Source organism: Pleurodeles waltl, chromosome 5 (assembly GCF_031143425.1).
Source record: "Pleurodeles waltl isolate 20211129_DDA chromosome 5, aPleWal1.hap1.20221129, whole genome shotgun sequence".
Taxonomy (NCBI): Eukaryota; Metazoa; Chordata; class Amphibia; order Caudata; family Salamandridae; genus Pleurodeles; species Pleurodeles waltl.
The window spans coordinates 1,254,530,900-1,254,553,690 of NC_090444.1; the positions used below are offsets into that span (position 1 = coordinate 1,254,530,900).

The 22,791-nt window shown below is 47.3% G+C and overlaps 1 protein-coding gene across 1 annotated transcript in view; it reads right to left on the reverse strand.

The window, feature by feature from the left end:
* The window catches only part of MDN1 (midasin AAA ATPase 1), a 1,740,009-nt gene that overhangs the window by 1,454,219 nt on the left and 262,999 nt on the right, over positions 1-22,791 (reverse strand). The window contains exons 14-16 of the mRNA XM_069235499.1: positions 9,371-9,519; positions 1,893-1,953; positions 1,157-1,365 (exon numbers count right to left, since the gene is read on the reverse strand). Coding sequence (XP_069091600.1) covers positions 1,157-1,365; positions 1,893-1,953; positions 9,371-9,519 — 419 coding nt within the window. The remainder of the gene's footprint in view (positions 1-1,156; positions 1,366-1,892; positions 1,954-9,370; positions 9,520-22,791) is intronic.

Here is a 22,791-nt window from a genome sequence, read left to right on the forward strand (position 1 = left end):
GGATGGGGAGCCTCTAGCATATACACATCGGAGTCAAAGAGTGCTTCCTTATGAGCAAACTTCTGAAATCTGGGAGTAGGGACCAAAAAAAAAAAAAAACGTTTATTCTCAGAACAGGCTCTCAAACCTTCTCCGTCGTCACTCTTAGGATTTTCTTTGTTTTTGAGTTGGTTCTGGACAGTGGATGTAGATTGTGAAGAACTGTGCCAAGAAAAGTGCCAGCTCCCTGAGCATTCCCAAGAGCAGGGCTTTTTCCTAGAAAAATACCTGTCCTTCTTATGACATTTGTGTTTTCTAGACTTTAGAAGGACTATTTGGAGTGCCGTTCTTCTCACAGGCCAGGACCAAGAACAGCTTTGCCTTCCGCTCTAGAAAGGATTGCAGATGCATAGATCGGGGGGGGTAAAAGGACTGTGCAAATACCACGAGGACTGGACAAGAACATTTGTTTACAACAATGCAGAACGGGGTTTAATCCCAGCAGCTGAGACGGTGGTATTTTCAGACTTTGCTGGAAAATCCTTACTGTAACTTTAATACAAGTTGTAATACCACAGAGTCCCAGACTTGCTTCAGTAATCCAAGAAAAAAAAAAGAATAATAACTGAAGCCGGTACTCCAGGAGACACCCTAAATAAGCAGATGCCATTGCTTCTGGGGTGGATGGACACCGCCTGGTGGTGCAGGATAGCTACAGGCAGGTGCCCGAAAATATTCATACGGCGAAGAATTTGCAGCAAGAAATTCTCTGAAAAACATATTCAATTATATCTCAACTTGGAAGTGGCCCTAAGTGTTCCAAAATAATGTCAGGCCATTGAACTACAGACCCATGGCAAGTCATCTATACCTTTAAACGTACTTACAGGTCAACAAAAATCACCTTTGCTTCTGAAAAGTCATGTCAGCCTTGTTAAAATAGCAAGGGGAACAAACCCAAAGATATTGGAAAAGGGGAATCATTTTACTAAATAGTGTTGGGTGGAGCCCTGATGTGACTTTTGAGAAGCTACAACTCAGCTCAACATCCACAGCCCTTGACCAAATTCTGTTTGGGAAGCAAACTGAGCAGCCTTTAGTCAAAACTACTTCAATTTGGCATCTATATTTCTGCACATTCTGCAAGACAACCCTCATTCAACACGCAATTCCTCACCAGCCTCATTTCCTTTAATTTTGAGGATGGCCGAATTTAAAACATGCTGCATTAGTTTAAGCAAATCATGCCAGCGTCTCTGTCTGTAACAGGTCTGGATATGCCCCAAGAATGTTGCATTCTGCTTCCTTGAAAAAGTCTTTGTGAAGAGCTCCTCAAACACCTCTCTCATGGGTAGCCAAATCAGGCGATGATCCACAGGTTTGTACCTAATAAAAAGCAAAATAAGCAGGTTACCACCAAAAGTAAAAGTTGAAAAATGTTGACTTATATTTTAATTACACATCACGGACATGTAATTGTCTTCAAATATCCCACCTCTAACAATTTAGCTCACCTACTTATACAACCAACACTGTTCCCCCCTTCCCGTCCCCACACACTGAACAGCATGCTTAGACAAGAGACACATCATACCACTTCACAAATGGAGAAAAGCAAAAATAATAAGTGTCCATCATAACCCTTAACAATTTAACAGACAGGCATGTCTGGCTTGGCAAAAAGAATTCTTCCACCTTTACATGTGGGCAAAGCAAGTCAATCATACTGTTCACATACTGCAACCGCACCACAGTCTTCTAATGTAAATGCTTTCAGTAACAACTTTCGGGAAACATTTATTTGCATTCTTGGACCATACAAACGAGCAATACAAACAAAACTGCATCTCATCAAAACTTCACTGTACAACACAGGCTATCGAATGCAATCATGTAAGAGATCGTAAACATACCCTCCCAGGAGGTCTGCAGTGTCACTCTGCTGGTTCATATTGACAACCCTCAAACGATGACCTAATTACACATGGAAAAAGTATACATCAGGAGAGCAATCTAGATAAATCTTGCAAGGAATACTTTAGGGGTAAGTGAGAATTTACTGGGCAGCATCAAGCGTGGATACTGTTTACTAATGATGTCCCACAGTCGTCACATTTTGATCTAACTAGATAACCATGTTGCACCACACAGGTATTTTACGTTTTCAAGATAGTAAGGAGGTGAACGTGTGTGCCTACGGTGGGTCACTATGTATATCAGGTTCACTTTCACAAATTAGCACTCAATAACAATGTTCGATCAATGCTGTAACTTCAGAGAGGGAAAACACTTTTGTCACATGTTATGGTGCTAGATATGCTGCAACCATGAACTATACTCAGAATCATAGAAGTCATCAGGTTTCCATTAGTTTTCTCTCAAAAGGGATTTGGGTATTTGCAAGCAACAGATATAGGGAGTGATTTTCACTCAATGAAAGGAAAACCTTTCCCATGCACAAGAGTAAGCTAGAGGCTTTCCCCCACCGATGCAGTAGAGCAGGTTTCCAAGGGACCTAAAAAAGCATTTGGATGGATGGCATGCCCCCCTGGAAAACGCCAGCATACACATGGGGTCTAAGTGGGCACCACTATTGACCAAATATCACGGAACCACTCACACAAACAAATACACTAAGATGTACGTAGATTGCACCAGTTTCCTACACATGGTGAATGCAAGGCAGTCCAGTTATGGGGAGCACACCGACTTAATAAAAACGAATAGTTTTAAGTAGTCTCCCCATAGAGCCCGTCCACCTAGACTGCAAATCTACTGCCAGTCAATGAGTAACCTGGGCTGGGAGAAGTAGCACCTACATTCAGAATAGGAATACATTTTGGGTGTTACCCTGTAATCAAAGGACAGCTTGGATGGGGAGCAGCCAAGCAATAGGAATTCTAACGAATTAACATAATTGTCAAGTTCACTTAGCAATAAAAACAGAAAAACGAGGACATGACAGATCAGGGCAGCAAAAATGTGTGAATATCCCAATGGTAAAGACTGGGTGCAGTGTAGTTTAATAGCAGCTTCCTTGTGCACCGGTGCTTGGTGTGGCGTGGCTCCAACCCAATTATGATGTTAGGGCTTCTATATCCGTGCCACTACTGCAGGCTGACGCCAGTTTCTTTCTGATCTCGGTCTGTGCTGTCTGAGGCTAAAACCATTAAAAAAAAAAAAAAAAAAAAATATATCTGAACATGCAAGCGTGCCGATCTGTAACTGAAACCTTATTAATGGACTGTATGAGTCTTTTCCACACAGAGGAGACGGTGAAGAATCTGCGGTTAGCTAGAGTCTCTACCAGAAAAGCTGCTACTGAAGGTAAGTGCCTTATTATTCTGACAGACTTCTAACCGCAGAAACCTCACCTTGTGAATATATACCAAAGCAGTAACTCCCTAAGCGGTTATCTTTGGAACAAAGTGTCCTGAAGACAAGTGAACACTTGTGTCGATGTATTTTTCAACAAAACCTTTTATGCTTTAAAAACAAAATCTTTTTGGTGATCTTTCAAAGGTATCGGCCATATATTATTCAATAAAAAAAGATTATCCAGTCTTTTAACTGAACAATACCCAGTGCATTCCAGACGTTGTGCCCTTCATCATGGGAATATCTACAATGTAAAAAATAGCATTCCTCCTCCCCAAACCTGTAACCATCCATCTGTCACAATTGTTAGTTCTGGGGGGCTAGGAAGGACATTCTGCCATCAATCCCTGCAACACCTGGTTACAGCCCAGAGACTTCAGATCCCCCTTCGGAGCCCACATGAACAACCTGGTTTGGTCAACTAGCAGGATTCAAGAGGACACGTAGACTCAAACCTGCTCTCACGGAAACCAAGGTCTAAGGTTGAAACATCAGTAGTCAGAGTCTACTGGACTCCTTGAGCTGAAGGGATGGCTCTGAAGGACACTGTATCCAAGGTGGACCCAATGAAGCAGAGATGTTGTGAAGGAATAAGCTGTGACTTTGGCACGTGGACGGGAAAAAAACCAACAATGTAGACAGGTCGGCAGAAGTCTGGATGTGGTTTACTATTGCTTCAGAAAAGCCAGTCTTCAGAAGACAGTTGTTGAGATATGGGAACACTGGTATTCCCAGCTTCCGCAGATGGACTTCGGCAACCACCATCACTTTTGTGAATACCAGATGCGCATTGGTAAATCCAAAGGGGAACACCAAGAAATGAAAGTGCTTTTGGCCTACCTGAAGCTGCAGGTAGCTCTGTGGGACTACCGGACAGGGATGTGGAAAAACATCCTGCCACTATCCAATCTCATGGATAGAAAGCAGACAGAAATCGGACCAGGGTGAGCATCTTGTACTTGTACATCCAGTGTTTGCGGAATGTGTTTCCGTCATCAAGACTTTTGTGGCAGCGTTGGTCACGTTGCTGAAGTTGTCTGTGACAAATTTGCTAGCGTTGACCCAACCGGAGGCCACTTCGGATGCACAGTGCCAAAAGACGCTGCAGAGGGATCCTTTGAAAGAACAAAAATCTTTCACCTGCTGGTTTAAGCTCATGGAGCTGCTGTGGCATTGCTGATGGTTCTGGAAGTTAAAACAAATCGGTATTGGGGCCAGGAGGTACGTGAGGCATTGGGCAACTTCAAGATACAGGAGTGGCGAGATACAGGAAAACCACGTTTGGACCTTTTGTGTTTTTTGGACTTCTTTGACTTACCTGCCTCCTCTATTTTGACGATGATCAGTCACGAGATCGGCCTTGAGAAAGAGAGCATGTCTGTGCCCGAGCCATCTTTAGGGTCTGTTGGAGTTTCGCGAAACAAAGGTTGGCTTTGTGATAGCGGATGGCATTTCTGTTAATCACTGCATAGAGGTCACATTATACCAAGTCATGCCTGCAGCGGAGACCATAGAGGCAAACGTCACGGGTTTCTGTCACTAACATCCGGCAGTGACAGTGTTTGGGCAGTTTGAACCCTGTCGTAGTATGTACAGACATGTCACATGCACACTGGACAACTTTTTTCTTTTTAATATTTTTTTATTGAAGATTTTTTCCCATTAATACCTTCCAAAAGAGGAGGATACATAAATACATACAAAGAAAAGCATTTGCAATGCAGTGGGTCTCGCATCTGCTGGAGTTAGAGCTATTAGCTTTGTAAACTCCTAACCCTACTTTTCTTGCCACATAATTTGAAAATTAAAAGTTAAACATTTCCACATAAAGGGAGCCGATTCACAGTGCCACGGCCGCCATGAGCGTGAAGAGACACACAAAAAGACAAAAAGTTCGCTTGCAGTAAAACTAATCGGCAAAAGTGCAAGTAGCCGGCGGTAACAAAACCTCTCCAAGGAGGGTCAAAGGAAAACTATTTACCAATGTCAAAGGATTTTTTGAAGGGCAAGCCCACGAACGAGGGGTAGTGATGGGCGTGAAGTGGGCGTTGTTAAAAGCCCAGATACATACCAACACGTCGGAAAAGCAGCGCTCGTGCGCTTCAATGCATGACCTAAAAAACTACAGAAATTCATTTCAACAATCGAATCCATTATAGGAGAGACATAAGATACCGGACTTACACAGAGGGTTGCTAACACACGAGCAATTAAACCTGGGAAAAGATATCCTAAAGATGAAGTGCAGTGTGTGCAAGCCAAGATAAAAAGCCTTAGGGATTACCTAAATTAAAAAAGGAAAAAAAAGAGAAAAAAAATCATGCCTAGAACTTCCTGTAACCTCATGTGCCCCAAATAGCTCACATGTATAGTACCACCTTATGATAAGGGAAATACAGAAAACACAGGAAGGGAGGATGGGAGTTGACTAGTCCTCACTATTGGTAAAATATGATACCACCCAACTTTAAAAAGGGGCCCAAATACGGTTTCCCCTTTCCTACTCTTCTTGCTTTTACGAGCATAAAGGCTTTGCTCAAGCTTGTAAATTATCAATAGGAAAGGAAGCCATTGATTAAATGTCGGGGACCGTGTATCCTGCCAAGCTGAGGCTATACAGATGCAAACCACAGCCATGGCAAAACACAGAAAAGGCTGACCTGGTTCCACACCACTTCATGATGCACCCTGAGAAACATAAACTGAGGCATCATGGTAAAATTTCAAGAATAGAGCAGCTTCAATAAACATGATGATTTCTTGTGTCAGTAGTTCAAAAGCAGGACAAGAGCCGAACACATGTAACAGGTCTGCTTCTTGGCTTTGACATCAAGGACAACAGATGCTGTCATTCCCTCCCCACTTGGCAATCTTAGCTGGCGTATAACCGAGCTCAAATCAGGTATTCAAATGTTGTGCCTGCAGACCAGCCACCAACAATACAGACAACTTTGCAGGAAGAAATTCTGTCAAGTTGACAGGATTCGAGTGAGCATCAGACGACATAGAAAGAAAGGAACTGACATCAGCAAGCAGAGGTGGAGCAGCTTTAGAGCCCTGGCATTATATTCAGGGCAAGAACGGACCGAAAGCAGAGCTACAAGTCTCCACCTACTGGCGTATGGGGAAGCTGCCATGGAAATCTTTAGGATAGAGTCTGGGATGGGCACAGGTGAGGAACCTGTGATAAGAATTCTATCACAAACAGTATCAAATCACTTGCAGGTTTGTTAAAGAATCAAGTTGGACTATATTTTTTAGAAAAGACCAGCTCCAAAAGGAAAGCCAAGTTATGCGTGTAATAATGAAGTTTAGGTGTTCCAAAATTAATTTGAAAAAAACTCACTGGAGGTAAGCCCACTGTAAGGAAATGCCTCCTTGGCATGGTTACCCCCTGACTTTTTGCCTTTGCTGATGCTATGTTTTGAATTGGAAGTGTGCTGAGGCCTGCTAACCAGGTCCCAGCACCAGTGTTCTTTCCCTAACCTGTACTTTTGTATCCACAATTGGCACCCCCTGGCATCCAGGTAAGTCCCTTGTAACTGGTACCTCTGGTACCAAGGGCCCTGATGCCAGGGAAGGTCTCTAAGGGCTGCAGCATGTCTTATGCCACCCTGGAGACCCCTCACTCAGCACAGACACACTGCTTACCAGCTTGTGTGTGCTAGTGAGAACAAAATGAGTAAGTCGACATGGCACTCCCCTCAGGGTGCCATGCCAGCCTCTCACTGCCTATGCAGTATAGGTAAGACACCCCTCTAGCAGGCCTTACAGCCCTAAGGCAGGGTGCACTATACCATAGGTGAGGGCACCAGTGCATGAGCACTGTGCCCTACAGTGTCTAAGCCAAACCTTAGACATTGAAGTGCAGGGTAGCCATAAGAGTATATGGTCTGGGAGTCTGTCAAACACGAACTCCACAGCACCATAATGGCTACACTGAAAACTGGGAAGTTTGGTATCAAACTTCTCAGCACAATAAATGCACACTGATGCCAGTGTACATTTTATTGTGAAACACACCCCAGAGGGCACCTTAGAGGTGCCCCCTGAAACTGCATCCAACTATCTGTGTAGGCTGACTGGTTCCAGCAGCCTGCCACACTAGAGACATGTTGCTGGCCCCATGGGGAGAGTGCCTTTGTCACTCTGAGGCCAGTAACAAAGCCTGCACTGGGTGGAGATGCTAACACCTCCCCCAGGCAGGAGCTGTAACACCTGGCGGTGAGCCTCAAAGGCTCACCCCTTTGTCACAGCACCGCAGGACACTCCAGCTAGTGGAGTTGCCCGCCCCCTCCGGCCACGGCCCCCACTTTTGGCGGCAAGGCCGGAGGAAACAAAGAAAACAACAAGGAGGACTCACTGGCCAGTCAGGACAGCCCCTAAGGTGTCCTGAGCTGAAGTGACTAACTTTTAGAAATCCTCCATCTTGCAGATGGAGGATTCCCCCAATAGGATTAGGGCTGTGACCCCCCCTCCACTTGGGAGGAGGCACAAAGAGGGTGTACTCACCCTCAGGGCTAGTAGCCATTGGCTACTAACCCCCAGACCTAAACACGCCCTTAAATTTAGTATTTAAGGGCTTCCCTGAACCTAAGAATTTAGATTCCTGCAACTTACCGAAGAAGAAGACTGCTGAGCTGAAAAACCCCTGCAGAGGAAGAACAGAAGACACCAACTGCTTTGGCCCCAGACATACCGGTCTGTCTCCTGCCTTCCAAAGAAACCTGCTCCAGCGACGCTTTCCAAGGGACCAGCGACCTCTGAATCCTCTGAGGACTGCCCTGCTTCAAGAAAGACAAGAAACTCCCGAGGACAGCGGCACTGCTCCAAAAGAACTGCAACTTTGTTTCAAGGAGCAGATTTAAAGACCCCTGCAACTCCCCGCAAGAAGCGTGAGACTTGCAACACTGCACCCGGCAACCCCGACTCGACTGGTGGAGAAACAACGCTTCAGGGAGGACCCTCCGGCGACTCCAAGACTGTGAGTAACCAAAGTTGTCCCCCCTGAGCCCCCACAGCGACGCCTGCAGAGGGAATCCCGAGGCTCCCCCTGACCGAGACTGTCTGAACGCCATTTCCCGACGGCTGGCAAAGACCCTGCACCCGCAGCCCCCAGCACCTGAAGGAGCAAAACTTCTGTGCAGGAGTGACCCCCAGGAGGCCCTCTCCCTTGCCCAGGTGGTGGCTACCCCGAGGAGCCCCCCCCTTGCCTGCCTGCATCGCTGAAGAGACCCCTTGGTCTCCCATAGGAAACTATTGGAAACCCGACGCGTGTTCCCACACTGCACCCGGCCGCCCCCACGCTGCTCAGGGTGTACTTTTTGTGCTGACTCGTGTCCCCCCCCGGTGCCCTACAAAACCCCCCTGGTCTGCCCTCCGAAGACGCAGGTACTTACCTGCTGGCAGACTGGAACCGGGGCACCCCCTACTCTCCATTGAAGCCTATGTGTTTTGGGCACCTCTTTGACCTTTGCACCTGACCGGCCCTGAGCTGAGCTGCTGGTGTGATAACTTTGGGGTTGCTCTGAACCCCCAACGGTGGGCTACCTTGGACCCAAAACTGAAACCTGTAAGTGATTTACTTACCTGTTAAAACTAACAATACTTTACCTCCCCCAGGAACTGTGAAAATTGCACTGTGTCCACTTTTAAAACAGCTAAATGTGTTTTATGTAAAAAGTATACATGCTAATGTAATGATTCAAAGTTGTAATTAAAGACAAATGGAAATGAAATTGTGCAGAAGGTCTTAAAAGTATGTAGGGAACACAAGCTTGCAGGTCCTACACGGAAGGAAGAGGCATGTTTCGTGATACACCCTCTACTTAGAAAATGGAGAACAGTCGAAAAACCATATGAATCTGTTTAGGACCTAATGCTTGTTAACTGGACATATAAGCACTCTTGCATTAATATGGAATATGTTTGATGGGTAAACTTTTTACGAAAGATTCTTTATGAATGAGTAGCAAAAATGAGAAAAAAAAAAGCTTGTTCTTTTCATTCTTACCAGTCATGTTAGCCAGATATTGGACTGTTGATGTTTTCCCAGTTCCAGTTTCTCCCACCAGCAGCACTGGCTCTTCTTTGTCAATGCACACTGAAAGCTGCTCAAGAAGTACAGAGGAAGGGCGAGTGGCAGCAAAGGTCTGCCTATCCCTAACACAAGAAAAAACATTTCACTTTCTACATTGGAAACCTTCAATGCTGTGAGAAATAAACTTTTTAAAAAATTGCTTAAAAACTGTTTTCACACAACATGAATAGTAACTAGCAGACATTATATGTATTTTGTAGATATATGATAATCATTACCCGATATTAAAAAAAGAAATTGTAGCCTATCTCCATACAATACTACATTGCTTTGTAGCTAGGTTTACATTATTAAAAAAAAATACACATCAAACCACACATCATACCAACTAGCCAAGAAATTTGGATGGCAGTGGTTTCATATAGTGGGCCAAGAGAAGGCAACAGTTCAAGATGACCAAGTCCATAGTCCAAATAATTCAACATAAGGAAAACATGATTTACTTTTAACAACTGGTTTGAGCTTATACTGCATTAGTTTCACATGCTGTCTGCTCTCCTGCCAGCCAGTTTTGAAGGCAGGACAGGCTCTTGTTTCCAGGTGACTTTTGAGATCTACTGTAGGAAAGCGCCTTTTTTTTCAAATGGTCACACCCACTTTTTGCCCGGTATTTGATGCAAATTTGACAGACGTGCACTCTGTTCCTGCTAACCAGGTCCCCCTACCAGATCTCTTTCCCTAAAACTATGCAATCGTTCTCTAATAATTGACAATACCTTTAGCACCCGTAAAGGTCACCAAGTAAATGGTACCGCTAGTACCTAGTGGCATGGATACTAAGGAGGGTCACCCAGGGCTGCAGCATGTATTGTGCCGCCCTAAGAGACTCCATACAACACTAATGCAAACTACCATTGCAGGCTGCGTGACTTGGTGCAGACAAAAGTGACAACACAACATGGCACACATATTGTGAGCCCTAGAGCAGGGTGTATTATACTGCATGCATGTCTAAGTTAATTCTTAACACAATACAAGTGAACAGGGCAGACATCTTAAGGTATGCAATGGGCACTGGTCAAAACGAGTTACCCAGCTAAATACCGGCTTCACTGAAACCGATGGTGTTTGGTATCAGACACCTCATATTAGTAAACGCACACCGATTCCATTATTGGATTTAATAATACATGCACCCAGAGGGTACCTTAGAGGTACCCTCTGAAAAGCTACAAACTACTAGTTTGTTGACTGACTGGTCCTGAGCAGTTCAGCTTCCTTAGCCTTAAAGTGACAGCCTGCACTCTCGGAGGCCAGAGACAAAAGCTTGCACTGTGTGAAGGTGCGGACACCTCCTCCAGGCAGAATGGACATTCCAGGGTGGGAAACTTAAATTGCCTAGCCACCCTTGTAATGCAACACAGGTCTTTACAAATGGTTGAGATGAACAACCCCACTGTCCTGACTCCACTTCTTGGCGTGAAGACAAGCTGGAAAATTAGTTGGATTAGGTGGTGTGTCCACATCATGCCAGTCCCACCCCGAAGGTGGACTAGCTGAAGTGGACACCACTTTTAAATTCCTCCATCTTTTTTTGCATGGAATTAGACCTCTAGGGTCAGGATTATGCCCACTTCTCAACAGAAACGGTCACCTATATGGTGTAGGTGCCCTAAAACAGCAGGCCTTACAACTGTAAGGCAGGGTGGATTATACTACATATGTGGATGTCTAAGTCACTTCAGACATCACAAGTGAACAGGGAAGCCATTTTCAGGTATGTACTGGGGACTGGTCGAAATGAGTTACCCAGCTACATAATAGCTTCACTAAAATGTATGTTGTTCAGTATCAAGCTCCCCATATTAATAAACCCACAGTGATTTCAGTAATGGATGTATTACTACATGCACCCAGAAAGTACCTTAGAGGTATCCCCCTGAAATCTACTAGTCCTCTAGAGCAGAGGCTCCCAAACTTTTGACTTATTTGGACCCCCTCTTTATCAATACTGCAACACAGGGACCCCCACTCATTCATTATTGGAATCAGGGGACCTGATGCCTGCTCCAGGGGAAGATGTTCACACCACCTCCTTTAGCAGGATGGCTAGTGATTTAGCATACCAAGGACAGAGACTTCAATGTCCCTGCTGCCTTTAATATGTGACCCCTGCATCCTCCAGACATACAGGATGCCACCTCCTGCCCGGAGGCCCATTAGGCACCAGCACAGGCAGGGAATTAGCAATGCTAGGAGGCATGGAGTACACCCAGGTGAGACAAATCCCTAAGGTGGGCTGTCAGGTGTGCCCCATTCTCGAAAAATTCCACCATCCTGGTGATGGCAGACTTAGGAATTCAGGGACAGGGTTATGTCATATAGGTGGTGTAGTGACTCCAAGAGTAACTAGCCCATTGGCTACTACCCTTCACTCCCGTTAAGTCCTCTAAATAGAGTATTTAGGAGAGCCCCTAACATCAGGAAAGCAGATTCACCTGACACAAGAAAGACATTGAAGACCCACTGTAGGAAGTTGGCTCTGTATGCACTATTTCAAAGTAAGGAATAGTATGCACAGAGTCCAAGGGTTCCCCTTAGAGGTAAGATAGTGGCAAAAAGAGATAATACTAATGCTCTATTTTGTGGTAGTGTGGTCGAGCAGTAGGCTTATCAAAGGAGTAGTGTTAAGCATTTGTTGTACATACACACAGGCAATAAATGAGGAACACACACTCAGACAAATCCAGCCAATAGGTTTTGTTATAGAAAAATATATTTTCTTAGTTTATTTTAAGAACCACAGGTTCAAATTCTACATGTAATATCTCATTTGAAAGGTATTGCAGGTAAGTACTTTAGGAACTTTGAATCATTACATTAGCATGTATACTTTTTACATAAAACACAATAAGCTGTTTTAAAAGTGGACACTGCAATTTTCACAGTTCCTGGGGGAGGTAAAGTATTGTTAGATTTAACAGGTAAGTAAGTCACTTACAGGTTTCAGTTTTTGGTCCAAGGTAGCCCACCGTTGGGGGTTCAGAGCAACCCCAAACTTATCACACCAGCAGCTCAGGGCCGGTCAGGTGCAAAGGTCAAAGAGGTGCCCAAAACACATAGGCTTCAATGGAGAGAAGGGGGTGCCCCGGTTCCAGTCTGCCAGCAGTTAAGTACCCGCGTCTTCAGAGGGCAGACCAGGGGGGTTTTGTAGGGCACCGGGGGGGGACACAAGTCAGCACAAAAAGTACACCCTCAGCAGCGCGGGGGCGGCCGGGTGCAGTGTGCAAACATGCGTCGGGTTTGTAATGGTTTTCAATGAGAGACCAAGGGGTCTCTTCAGCGATGCAGGCAGGCAAGGGGGGGGCTCCTCGGGGTAGCCACCACCTGGGCAAGGGAGAGGGCCTCCTGGGGGTCACTCCTGCACAGGAGTTCCATTCCTTTAGGTGCTGGGGGCTGCGGGTGCAGGGTCTTTTCCAGCCGTCGGGAAATGGAGTTCAGGCAGTCGCGGTCAGGGGGAGCCTCGGGATTCCCTCTGCAGGCGTCGCTGTGGGGGCTCAGGGGGGACAACTTTGGTTACTCACAGTCGTAGAAGCGTTGTTTATCCACCAGTCGAGTCGGGGTCGCCAGGTGCAGTGTTGCAAGTCTCACGCTTCTTGCGGGGAGTTGCAGGGGTCTTTAAATCTGCTCCTTGAAACAAAGTTGCAGTTCTTTTGGAGCAGTGCCGCTGTCCTCGGGAGTTTCTAGTCTTTCTTGAAGCAGGGCAGTCCTCAGAGGATTCAGAGGTCGCTGGTCCCTTGGAAAGCGTCGCTGGAGCAGGTTTCTTTTGGAAGGCAGGAGACAGGCCGGTAGGACTGGGGCCAAAGCAGTTGGTGTCTTCTGTTATTCCTCTGCACGGGTTTTTCAGCTCAGCAGTCTTCTTTCTTCAAGTAAGTTGCAGGAATCTATTTTCGTAGGTTCAGGGAAGCCCTTAAATACTAAATTTAAGGGCGTGTTTAGGTCTGGGGGGTTAGTAGCCAATGGCTACTAGCCCTGAGGGTGAGTACACCCTCTTTGTGCCTCCTCCCAAGGGGAGGGGGTCACATCCCTAATCCTATTGGGGGGATCCTCCATCTGCAAGATGGAGGATTTCTAAAAGTTAGAGTCACTTCAGCTCAGGACACCTTAGGGGCTGTCCTGACTGGCCAGTGACTCCTCCTTGTTGTTTTCTTTGTTTCCTCCGGCCTTGCCGCCAAGAGTGGGGGCCGTGGCCGGAGGGGGCGGGCAACTCCACTAGCTGGAGTGTCCTGTGGTGCTGTAACAAAGGGGTGAGCCTTTGAGGCTCACCGCCAGGTGTTACAGCTCCTGCCTGGGGGAGGTGTTAGCATCTCCACCCAGTGCAGGCTTTGTTACTGGCCTCAGAGTGACAAAGGCACTCTCCCCATGGGGCCAGCAACATGTCTCTAGTGTGGCAGGCTGCTGGAACCAGTCAGCCTACACAGATAGTTGGATACAGTTTCAGGGGGCACCTCTAAGGTGCCCTCTGGGGTGTGTTTTACAATAAAATGTACACTGGTATCAGTGTGTGTAAGGAAATGCCTCCTTGGCATGGTTGCCCCCTGACTTTTTGCCTTTGCTGATGCTATGTTTACAATTGAAAGTGTGCTGAGGCCTGCTAACCAGGCCCCAGCACCAGTGTTCTTTCCCTAACCTGTACTTTTGTATCCACAATTGGCAGACCGTGGCATCCAGATAAGTCCCTTGTAACTGGTACTTCTAGTACCAAGGGCCCTGATGCCAAGGAAGGTCTCTAAGGGCTGCAGCATGTCTTATGCCACCCTGGAGACCCCTCACTCAGCACAGACACCCTGCTTGCCAGCTTGTGTGTGCTAGTGAGGACAAAACGAGTAAGTCGACATGGCACTCCCCTCAGGGTGCCATGCCAGCCTCTCACTGCCTATGCAGTATAGGTAAGACACCCCTCTAGCAGGCCTTACAGCCCTAAGGCAGGGTGCACTATACCATAGGTGAGGGTACCAGTGCATGAGCATGGTACCCCTACAGTGTCTAAACAAAACCTTAGACATTGTAAGTGCAGGGTAGCCATAAGAGTATATGGTCTGGGAGTTTGTCAAACACGAACTCCACAGCACCATAATGGCTACACTGAAAACTGGGAAGTTTGGTATCAAACTTCTCAGCACAATAAATGCACACTGATGCCAGTGTACATTTTATTGTAAAATACACCCCAGAGGGCACCTTAGAGGTGCCCCCTGAAACTTAACCGACTATCTGTGTAGGCTGACTAGTTTTAGCAGCCTGCCACAAACCGAGACATGTTGCTGGCCCCATGGGGAGAGTGCCTTTGTCACTCTGAGGCCAGTAACAAAGCCTGCACTGGGTGGAGATGCTAACACCTCCCCCAGGCAGGAATTGTCACACCTGGCGGTGAGCCTCAAAGGCTCACCTCCTTTGTGCCAACCCAGCAGGACACTCCAGCTAGTGGAGTTGCCCGCCCCTCCGGCCAGGCCCCACTTTTTGGCGGCAAGGCCGGAGAAAATAATGAGAAAAACAAGGAGGAGTCACTGGCCAGTCAGGACAGCCCCTAAGGTGTCCTGAGCTGAAGTGACTCTAACTTTTAGAAATCCTCCATCTTGCAGATGGAGGATTCCCCCAATAGGGTTAGGATTGTGACCCCCTCCCCTTGGGAGGAGGCACAAAGAGGGTGTACCCACCCTCAGGGCTAGTAGCCATTGGCTACTAACCCCCCAGACCTAAACACGCCCTTAAATTTAGTATTTAAGGGCTACCCTGAACCCTAGAAAATTAGATTCCTGCAACTACAAGAAGAAGGACTGCCCAGCTGAAAACCCCTGCAGCGGAAGACCAGAAGACGACAACTGCCTTGGCTCCAGAAACTCACCGGCCTGTCTCCTGCCTTCCAAAGATCCTGCTCCAGCGACGCCTTCCAAAGGGACCAGCGACCTCGACATCCTCTGAGGACTGCCCCTGCTTCGAAAAGACAAGAAACTCCAGAGGACAGCGGACCTGCTCCAAGAAAAGCTGCAACTTTGTTTCCAGCAACTTTAAAGAACCCTGCAAGCTCCCCGCAAGAAGCGTGAGACTTGCAACACTGCACCCGGCGACCCCGACTCGGCTGGTGGCGATCCAACACCTCAGGAGGGACCCCAGGACTACTCTGATACTGTGAGTACCAAAACCTGTCCCCCCTGAGCCCCCACAGCGCCGCCTGCAGAGGGAATCCCGAGGCTTCCCCTGACCGCGACTCTTTGAACCTAAAGTCCCGACGCCTGGGAGAGACCCTGCACCCGGAGCCCCCAGGACCTGAAGGACCGGACTTTCACTGGAGAAGTGACCCCCAGGAGTCCCTCTCCCTTGCCCAAGTGGAGGTTTCCCCGAGGAATCCCCCCCTTGCCTGCCTGCAGCGCTGAAGAGATCCCGAGATCTCTCATAGACTAACATTGCGAACCCGACGCCTGTTTCTACACTGCACCCGGCCGCCCCCGCGCTGCTGAGGGTGAAATTTCTGTGTGGGCTTGTGTCCCCCCCGGTGCCCTACAAGACCCCCCTGGTCTGCCCTCCGAAGACGCGGGTACTTACCTGCAAGCAGACCGGAACCGGGGCACCCCCTTCTCTCCATTCTAGCCTATGCGTTTTGGGCACCACTTTGAACTCTGCACCTGACCGGCCCTGAGCTGCTGGTGTGGTGACTTTGGGGTTGCTCTGAACCCCCAACGGTGGGCTACCTTGGACCAAGAACTAAGCCCTGTAAGTGTCTTACTTACCTGGTAAAACTAACCAAAACTTACCTCCCCTAGGAACTGTGAAAATTGCACTAAGTGTCCACTTTTAAAACAGCTATTTGTCAATAACTTGAAAAGTATACATGCAATTTTTATGATTTGAAGTTCCTAAAGTACTTACCTGCAATACCTTTCGAATGAGATATTACATGTAGAATTTGAACCTGTGGTTCTTAAAATAAACTAAGAAAAGATATTTTTCTATATAAAAACCTATTGGCTGGATTTGTCTCTGAGTGTGTGTACCTCATTTATTGTCTATGTGTATGTACAACAAATGCTTAACACTACTCCTTGGATAAGCCTACTGCTCGACCACACTACCACAAAATAGAGCATTAGTATTATCTATTTTTACCACTATTTTACCTCTAAGGGGAACCCTTGGACTCTGTGCATGCTATTCCTTACTTTGAAATAGCACATACAGAGCCAACTTCCTACAGTGTGCATTTATTGTGCTGAGAAGTTTGATACCAAACTTCCCAGTTTTCAGTGTAGCCATTATGGTGCTGTGGAGTTTGTGTTTGACAGACTCCCAGACCATATACTCTTATGGCTACCCTGCACTTACAATGTCTAAGGTTTGGCTTAGACACTGTAGGGGCACAGTGCTCATGCACTGGTGCCCTCGCCTATGGTATAGTGCACCCTGCCTTAGGGCTGTAAGGCCTGCTAGAGGGGTGTCTTACCTATACTGCATAGGCAGTGAGAGGCTGGCATGGCACCCTGAGGGGAGTGCCATGTCGACTTACTCATTTTGTTCTCACTAGCACACACAAGCTGGTAAGCAGTGTGTCTGTGCTGAGTGAGGGGTCTCCAGGGTGGCATAAGACATGCTGCAGCCCTTAGAGACCTTCCCTGGCATCAGGGCCCTTGGTACCAGAGGTACCAGTTACAAGGGACTTATCTGGATGCCAGGGTGTGCCAATTGTGGATACAAAAGTACAGGTTAGGGAAAGAACACTGGTGCTGGGGCCTGGTTAGCAGGCCTCAGCACACTTTCAATTCAAAACATAGCATCAGCAAAGGCAAAAAGTCAGGGGGTAACCATGCCAAGGAGGCATTTCCTTACACCCACAAAAACTGAGGAACAGCAAATGACGCGACTCCACCCCTGCCAGCCTACCTGCTGTCCCCAACATTTATGCCAAAGACAACTTGCCCTGCAGCTGCTCGACCTCCAAAAGCCCAGGAGGGCTGTCAGCCCTTCACAAAACAGCCAGAATCTCCTGTGGAGTAGCAAAACGACTTCCCTGAATCCAGCAGCCACCGAAAAGCCAGCTCTGGTTCACCAAACTGCTGACCCACAGGTCTCACCTTCGCAGGAGCTGCTCAAGAGGAGATGCTCTGTGCTCTCCGAGGTCAGCCCCGTCTCCCCAGCGATTAATGAGTTGCTAAACCAGCCAGTAGCACCTCGGCACCAATACCAAGAGTACCAGACCCCTTGCGGCAGCTAAGACTTGTTGGTGGTCCAATCTGGACACCGACCCCAGAGAGACTGGCTAGATGATGCAGGACATAAGCCCCACAGAAGCCATCATCCTGAGCGACCTCGCTGTCCTGTTGTATTGTGTAGGAAGCTGGCCTGGTGTGTGGTGGGTACCCAAGGTACTTACACCTTATACCAGGTCCAGGTATCCCCTCTTAATGAAGTGTAGGCAGTGTCTAGAAGCCAGGCTCTCTAGAGGTAGCTGTGGATGAGCAGCCAAGGCTTGTCTAGGAGACATGCAAAGCTCATACATTACCACTGTAGTCACACAGCACTTGCACACGTGAAAGAAAACACTCAATGTTACAAAAATAAAAGGTACTTTATTTTTTGAAACAAATCACCACAAAATACTACAAGGGCAACCCACCAATAGGAGTTAAATAATACGCTAAATATATACACTAGTAATCAGAAATAGGCATAGAAAAGATTAGAAAACAGAGCAAATAGCAATAACCAATAGTGACCTTAGGGAGAGCACAAACCATATACTAAAAAAATTAAATGCGAATAAGGTACCCCCATCTAGGTAAGTAAAATGTGTAGAGGGGAGCTGGGAGTACTAGAAAACCACAGAGGTAAGCAACACAGTACCCCCCAGAAACCAGGAATGCAGGAGTAAATCATTTGATTTATCCCAAACCATCCAAAGGGAGGAAAAGAAGAAGAAAAATAAAACACCCATAGAAGACTGCAAGAAAACCTACGGTGGATTCCTTAAGAATTGTGGAGAGAGAGGACCAAGTCCAAGAGTCACAGTGGAGTCCAGGAGGAGTAGGCACTACTACCCACACCGCTGTACTTGCAGGAGTTGATTGATGGTGATGATGAACAGGTCAGTACTGCAACCCTGGAGCCGGAGAAGAGTTCCTGATGGATGCAGTTCATGTCCCACGCTGGAAGGAAGATTGCACATGGGTGTTGGTGCAGGAATTCCACCAAAACGCCTTAGCAAAGGCAAACTCTTGGTTAGTGGAAAAGTGGTGCTGCAGGGGACCAGCAAGGCTCAGGAGGACTAAACCCAGGAGAGGGAGTCACAGGGAAACCTCAGCATCGCAGAGTCCACAGGAGCAGAGGCAGCACCCACAGGACGGGGACACAGGAATCGCAGAAGAGGCCCACACAGCACTATAAAAGAGGATCCTACGCCGCTGGAGACCCACGCAGGAGGTTGTGTTTTGCAGGAAGGAGTGCCTGGGGCTGGAGCTGTACGATGTCTTAAGATCCCTTGGAGGAGATGCAAACAAGCTTTGGCAGCTGCAAGACATATTGCACTGGGGTACAGTCCTACGTGGGAAGGCAAGGGCTTACCTCCACCAAAGGTGGACAACTGGCAGAGAGGACCAAGAGGACTACTCCTGACCATCTCCCGTGATGCAGGATCCACGCAGCTCAAGATGAGGGGAGATCCACGCAGCCGGTCATCGCTAACTGTGGGTGCTTGTAGTTGCAGGGGAGTGACTCCTTCAGTCCAAGGGAGATTTCTTCTTCTTGTGCAGGCTGAGGAGTTGTGAGGGAAATGTTGCAAAGCCGGCAGGAGCCCTGGAAACAATGTTGCAGAAGAGTCCTTTCTTCCAGGAGGCAGTTTGTCGGGTCCTGGAGGTTCCGAAGGCCAGAAGTCGAAGCAGAGGTTGCAGAGGAGTCCTGCTGGAATCCTGCAAGCCGAATCTGAGGACCCACCCAAGAGAGACCCTAAATAACCCTGAAAGGGGGATTTGGTCACCTAACCAGGTTAGCACCTATCAAGAGGGAGCACTGACATCACCTGCCTGGCATGGCCACTCAGATGCTCCCAGAGTTCCCCTGCCAACCTTGCAAACAAGATGGCAGAACCCAGGGACCCCCTCTGGAGGAGCTCTGGGCACCACCCCTGGAGTGGTGATGGACAGTGGTCACTCCCCTCTCCATTGTCCAATTTCGCACCAGAGCAGGGACTGGGGGTCCCTGAACCGGTGTGGACTGGATTATGCACAGAGGGCACCAAATGTGCCCTGCAAAGCGAACGAGTGGCTTGGGGAGGCTACCCCTCCCAAGCCACTCACGCTTATTTCCTCCCTCTCCCAAAGAAAATCCTTTGTCCTGCCTTCCTGCGCTTGATCAGATCAAGCAGCAGGATGGCAGAAAAGTGTCTGAGGAGTGGCAGCTTGGCTGCCCGGAAATCCCTGTAAGACTGGTGGTAGCAATGCTGGGTGTCCTCTGAGGGGCCTCCAGAGTGCATTGAATCATACTTCCAATACTTGCCACAGTATAGGGGTATGATTCCGACATTTTTGATACCAAACATGCCCAGGTTCGTTGTTACCATTATGTAGCTGGACATAGGTAGTGACCTATGGTCAGTTCACATGTAAAATGGCATCCCCCACGTGCAAAGTCCAAGAAAATGGATCTAGAGTTTGTAGGGGCACCTCTGCTAGGGCAGGGGTGTCATCACACACAGGTACCTGCACCCTGCCCTCTGTGCTGAGGGGTCCTACCATAGGGGTGACTTAGTGTAGTGACCTGTAGTGAAAATGGGTGCATGCACCCGTGTCAAGCAGGCTGCAAAGGCAGGCCTGCAAAACCCTTTGCATGGGCTCCCTATGGGTGGCAGAATAACTGCTGCAGCCCATAGGGAGCCTCTGGAACCCAATGCCCTGAGTACCTAGGAAACATACTAGGGGCTTCCATTGGGGGACCAGTATGCCAATTGAGGGGATAAAAAGTTACAAGAAACCAAATTTAAAGGAGAAAGCACAGTCACTGGGGTCCTGGTTAGCAGGAGCCCAGTGAAAACAGTCAAACACACTGAAGAACAGGCAAAAAGTGGGGGTAACCAAGCTATAAAGAGGCTACTTTCCTACATATCGCCTCCCCAGGTCATCACCTGAAGCAAGTGCCTCTGGGTGTTGCGACCCAACACCTCAAAGCACTTCTGCATCTGACCCCCCATAGCCCAAGTCAACAGACTGTGTCCTTAGCAGCCAGAGACCCCCAAAGACCTGAACTCACCTTTGAGTTGTGGCTAGACTGGATCCAAAGTCTCTGCCTGCAGCCTCTTTCTGCGGGTTCGCCAAGACTGAGTACTTCTGATTGTCGTAACACTTCAGACCAAAGACCACTGCTCATGACCCCACAGCCAGAGTCCCACTCAACCGTCAGTGCGTCCTAGTTCCAGAGACGCTACACACCGGAGCTCACCTTTGGGCTCGAACCCACTGGTGCCCCAGTCTCTGCCTGCAGCTTCATTTTACAGGTACTGCTTCCCATTGCCTTCAACGGTCTGCCTAACACCAAAAAGCAATTTTCTGCACCTAGACATCCCAAAGCTGGCCGGGGTGCAGTCTTGGACCTTGCCCCTATTTACCACAAGTCCTGAAGAACAGCCCTGTAAGTCAGTGTTTCTATGCAGTATATGTTTTGCCTATAAATTAACATTACTGCAAATGCAGTATTGTCTATTTGAATGCTGGAAACCTACCATGAAAAGTACTTATCCAATTACGGAGTTATGGATGTTAAAAATATATAACAATACGTGTTAAGGTGGCTTTAGATCTCCTTATCGATTGTGTGTGTGTGTGTGTTTATCATTTATTGACTGTGCTCATGCAACAAACACTTCTCTTTGATAAGCCTAAGGCTACTCAACCACAATACCCTAGATAGAGCAACCTGGGATTGCTAAAGCAAGCCCCTGTCCACTTGTGAGGCATACCCGATTCTTTACACAGCATACCTCTTTTTGGTATATTATATTTACGAAGCCAGCTTCCTACACCTCCTGTGAAACCCACAATGCACCAGGCTATAGACTTCACCGTTTCCCACTAAAGGCAGGTGTGAGAAGGTGTAGAGCTGCAAAGAAGTAAAGTCTGAGTGAACTGGTAGCTGAGTATTTAATTAGTACATAAGTGGTTGTCAAATGTTATACCGTCAGCGGTGGGGGAAGAGGGTAAATTGTTTTTTTTTCATTAACATGGAAAAGTAAGGTAACCTTTGGCAAGAAAAATAACGTTTATTTTCAGGGAAACCCTAACCATATACACTTGGATAAATGACAAAGCAACTATCATGGCTTACACCTCATCTACCCTATGGAAGGAAGTAACTACAATGAGTTAAACCATTTACCAGGAATGAAACTGCTTGACAAGAGCGTAAGTTTAAAATGTATGTCCATAAATTGCACCCGGAATGTGTTTAGGTCCCATTATGGCCAACCAGTATTCTTGATTAAATGACCCTTTCACGGTCTTCCAAAAATGCTTCTACAACCGGGATTTTAAAGATTAACAAATGTTCCCTATTTGAAAGATACACAACTACCAAGACTAGGCGTGCTCTTACAGAAAATCAGGCTAGTTCTCCCTTTTGTGACTCCAGCAAGTAACAAATAATGTCTTAACCTGCTACAGTAATGGATAAATGTGATATCCCCTTCAACTGTCACAGGTGCCTTAGCCAGGTGGGAGATAAGGATTGTTATGGTCAAGGGACCATGCCTCACCTGTCTTGCAATATATCGAACAAGTAGTGGGGTAAAAACATTAGCAATTTTTCCTAACTGAGCCATAAAGCATTGCCAAGAAACATGGAGCTGAAGATGTGGCACTTATGCCTTCTCACAGGCAGCAAGAAGGTATACCAGTGGGGTCCTGCAGTAATGAAAGAATTCTTGAAGCACATGGGCACTGATTTCAGATTTGTGCACTTCTCAGTGCATTCTAAGCAGATCCACAAAGTCATTGTCTGCTCCAAGATGTTCCATTAGAAGGAGTTCTTGGTGATCAAAGGCCCAATGTCAAATTGTTTGCTCTAACTTGAAGTGTAGTGAGCATGTACCATCTTTTTACTGCAGTTAATACACAGCTGTCATGTTGTGGAGCGAAAAAGGCCTGTATTGTTGCAAATGTGTTTGAAAAATATTCACAGAGCTAGCTCAACTCTCATCTTTTTCAGTATACTAATGTGCAGGTGTTGCTGCAGTGGAGACCACTGGCCTTTGATTGCAAGTTGGCACAGGTGTACACCCCAAACCATAAGGGAGGCATTCTTGATGGTGATTCACAGCTGGGGAACAGGTGGGGGTGTCAAGAACTTGCCAGGTAACA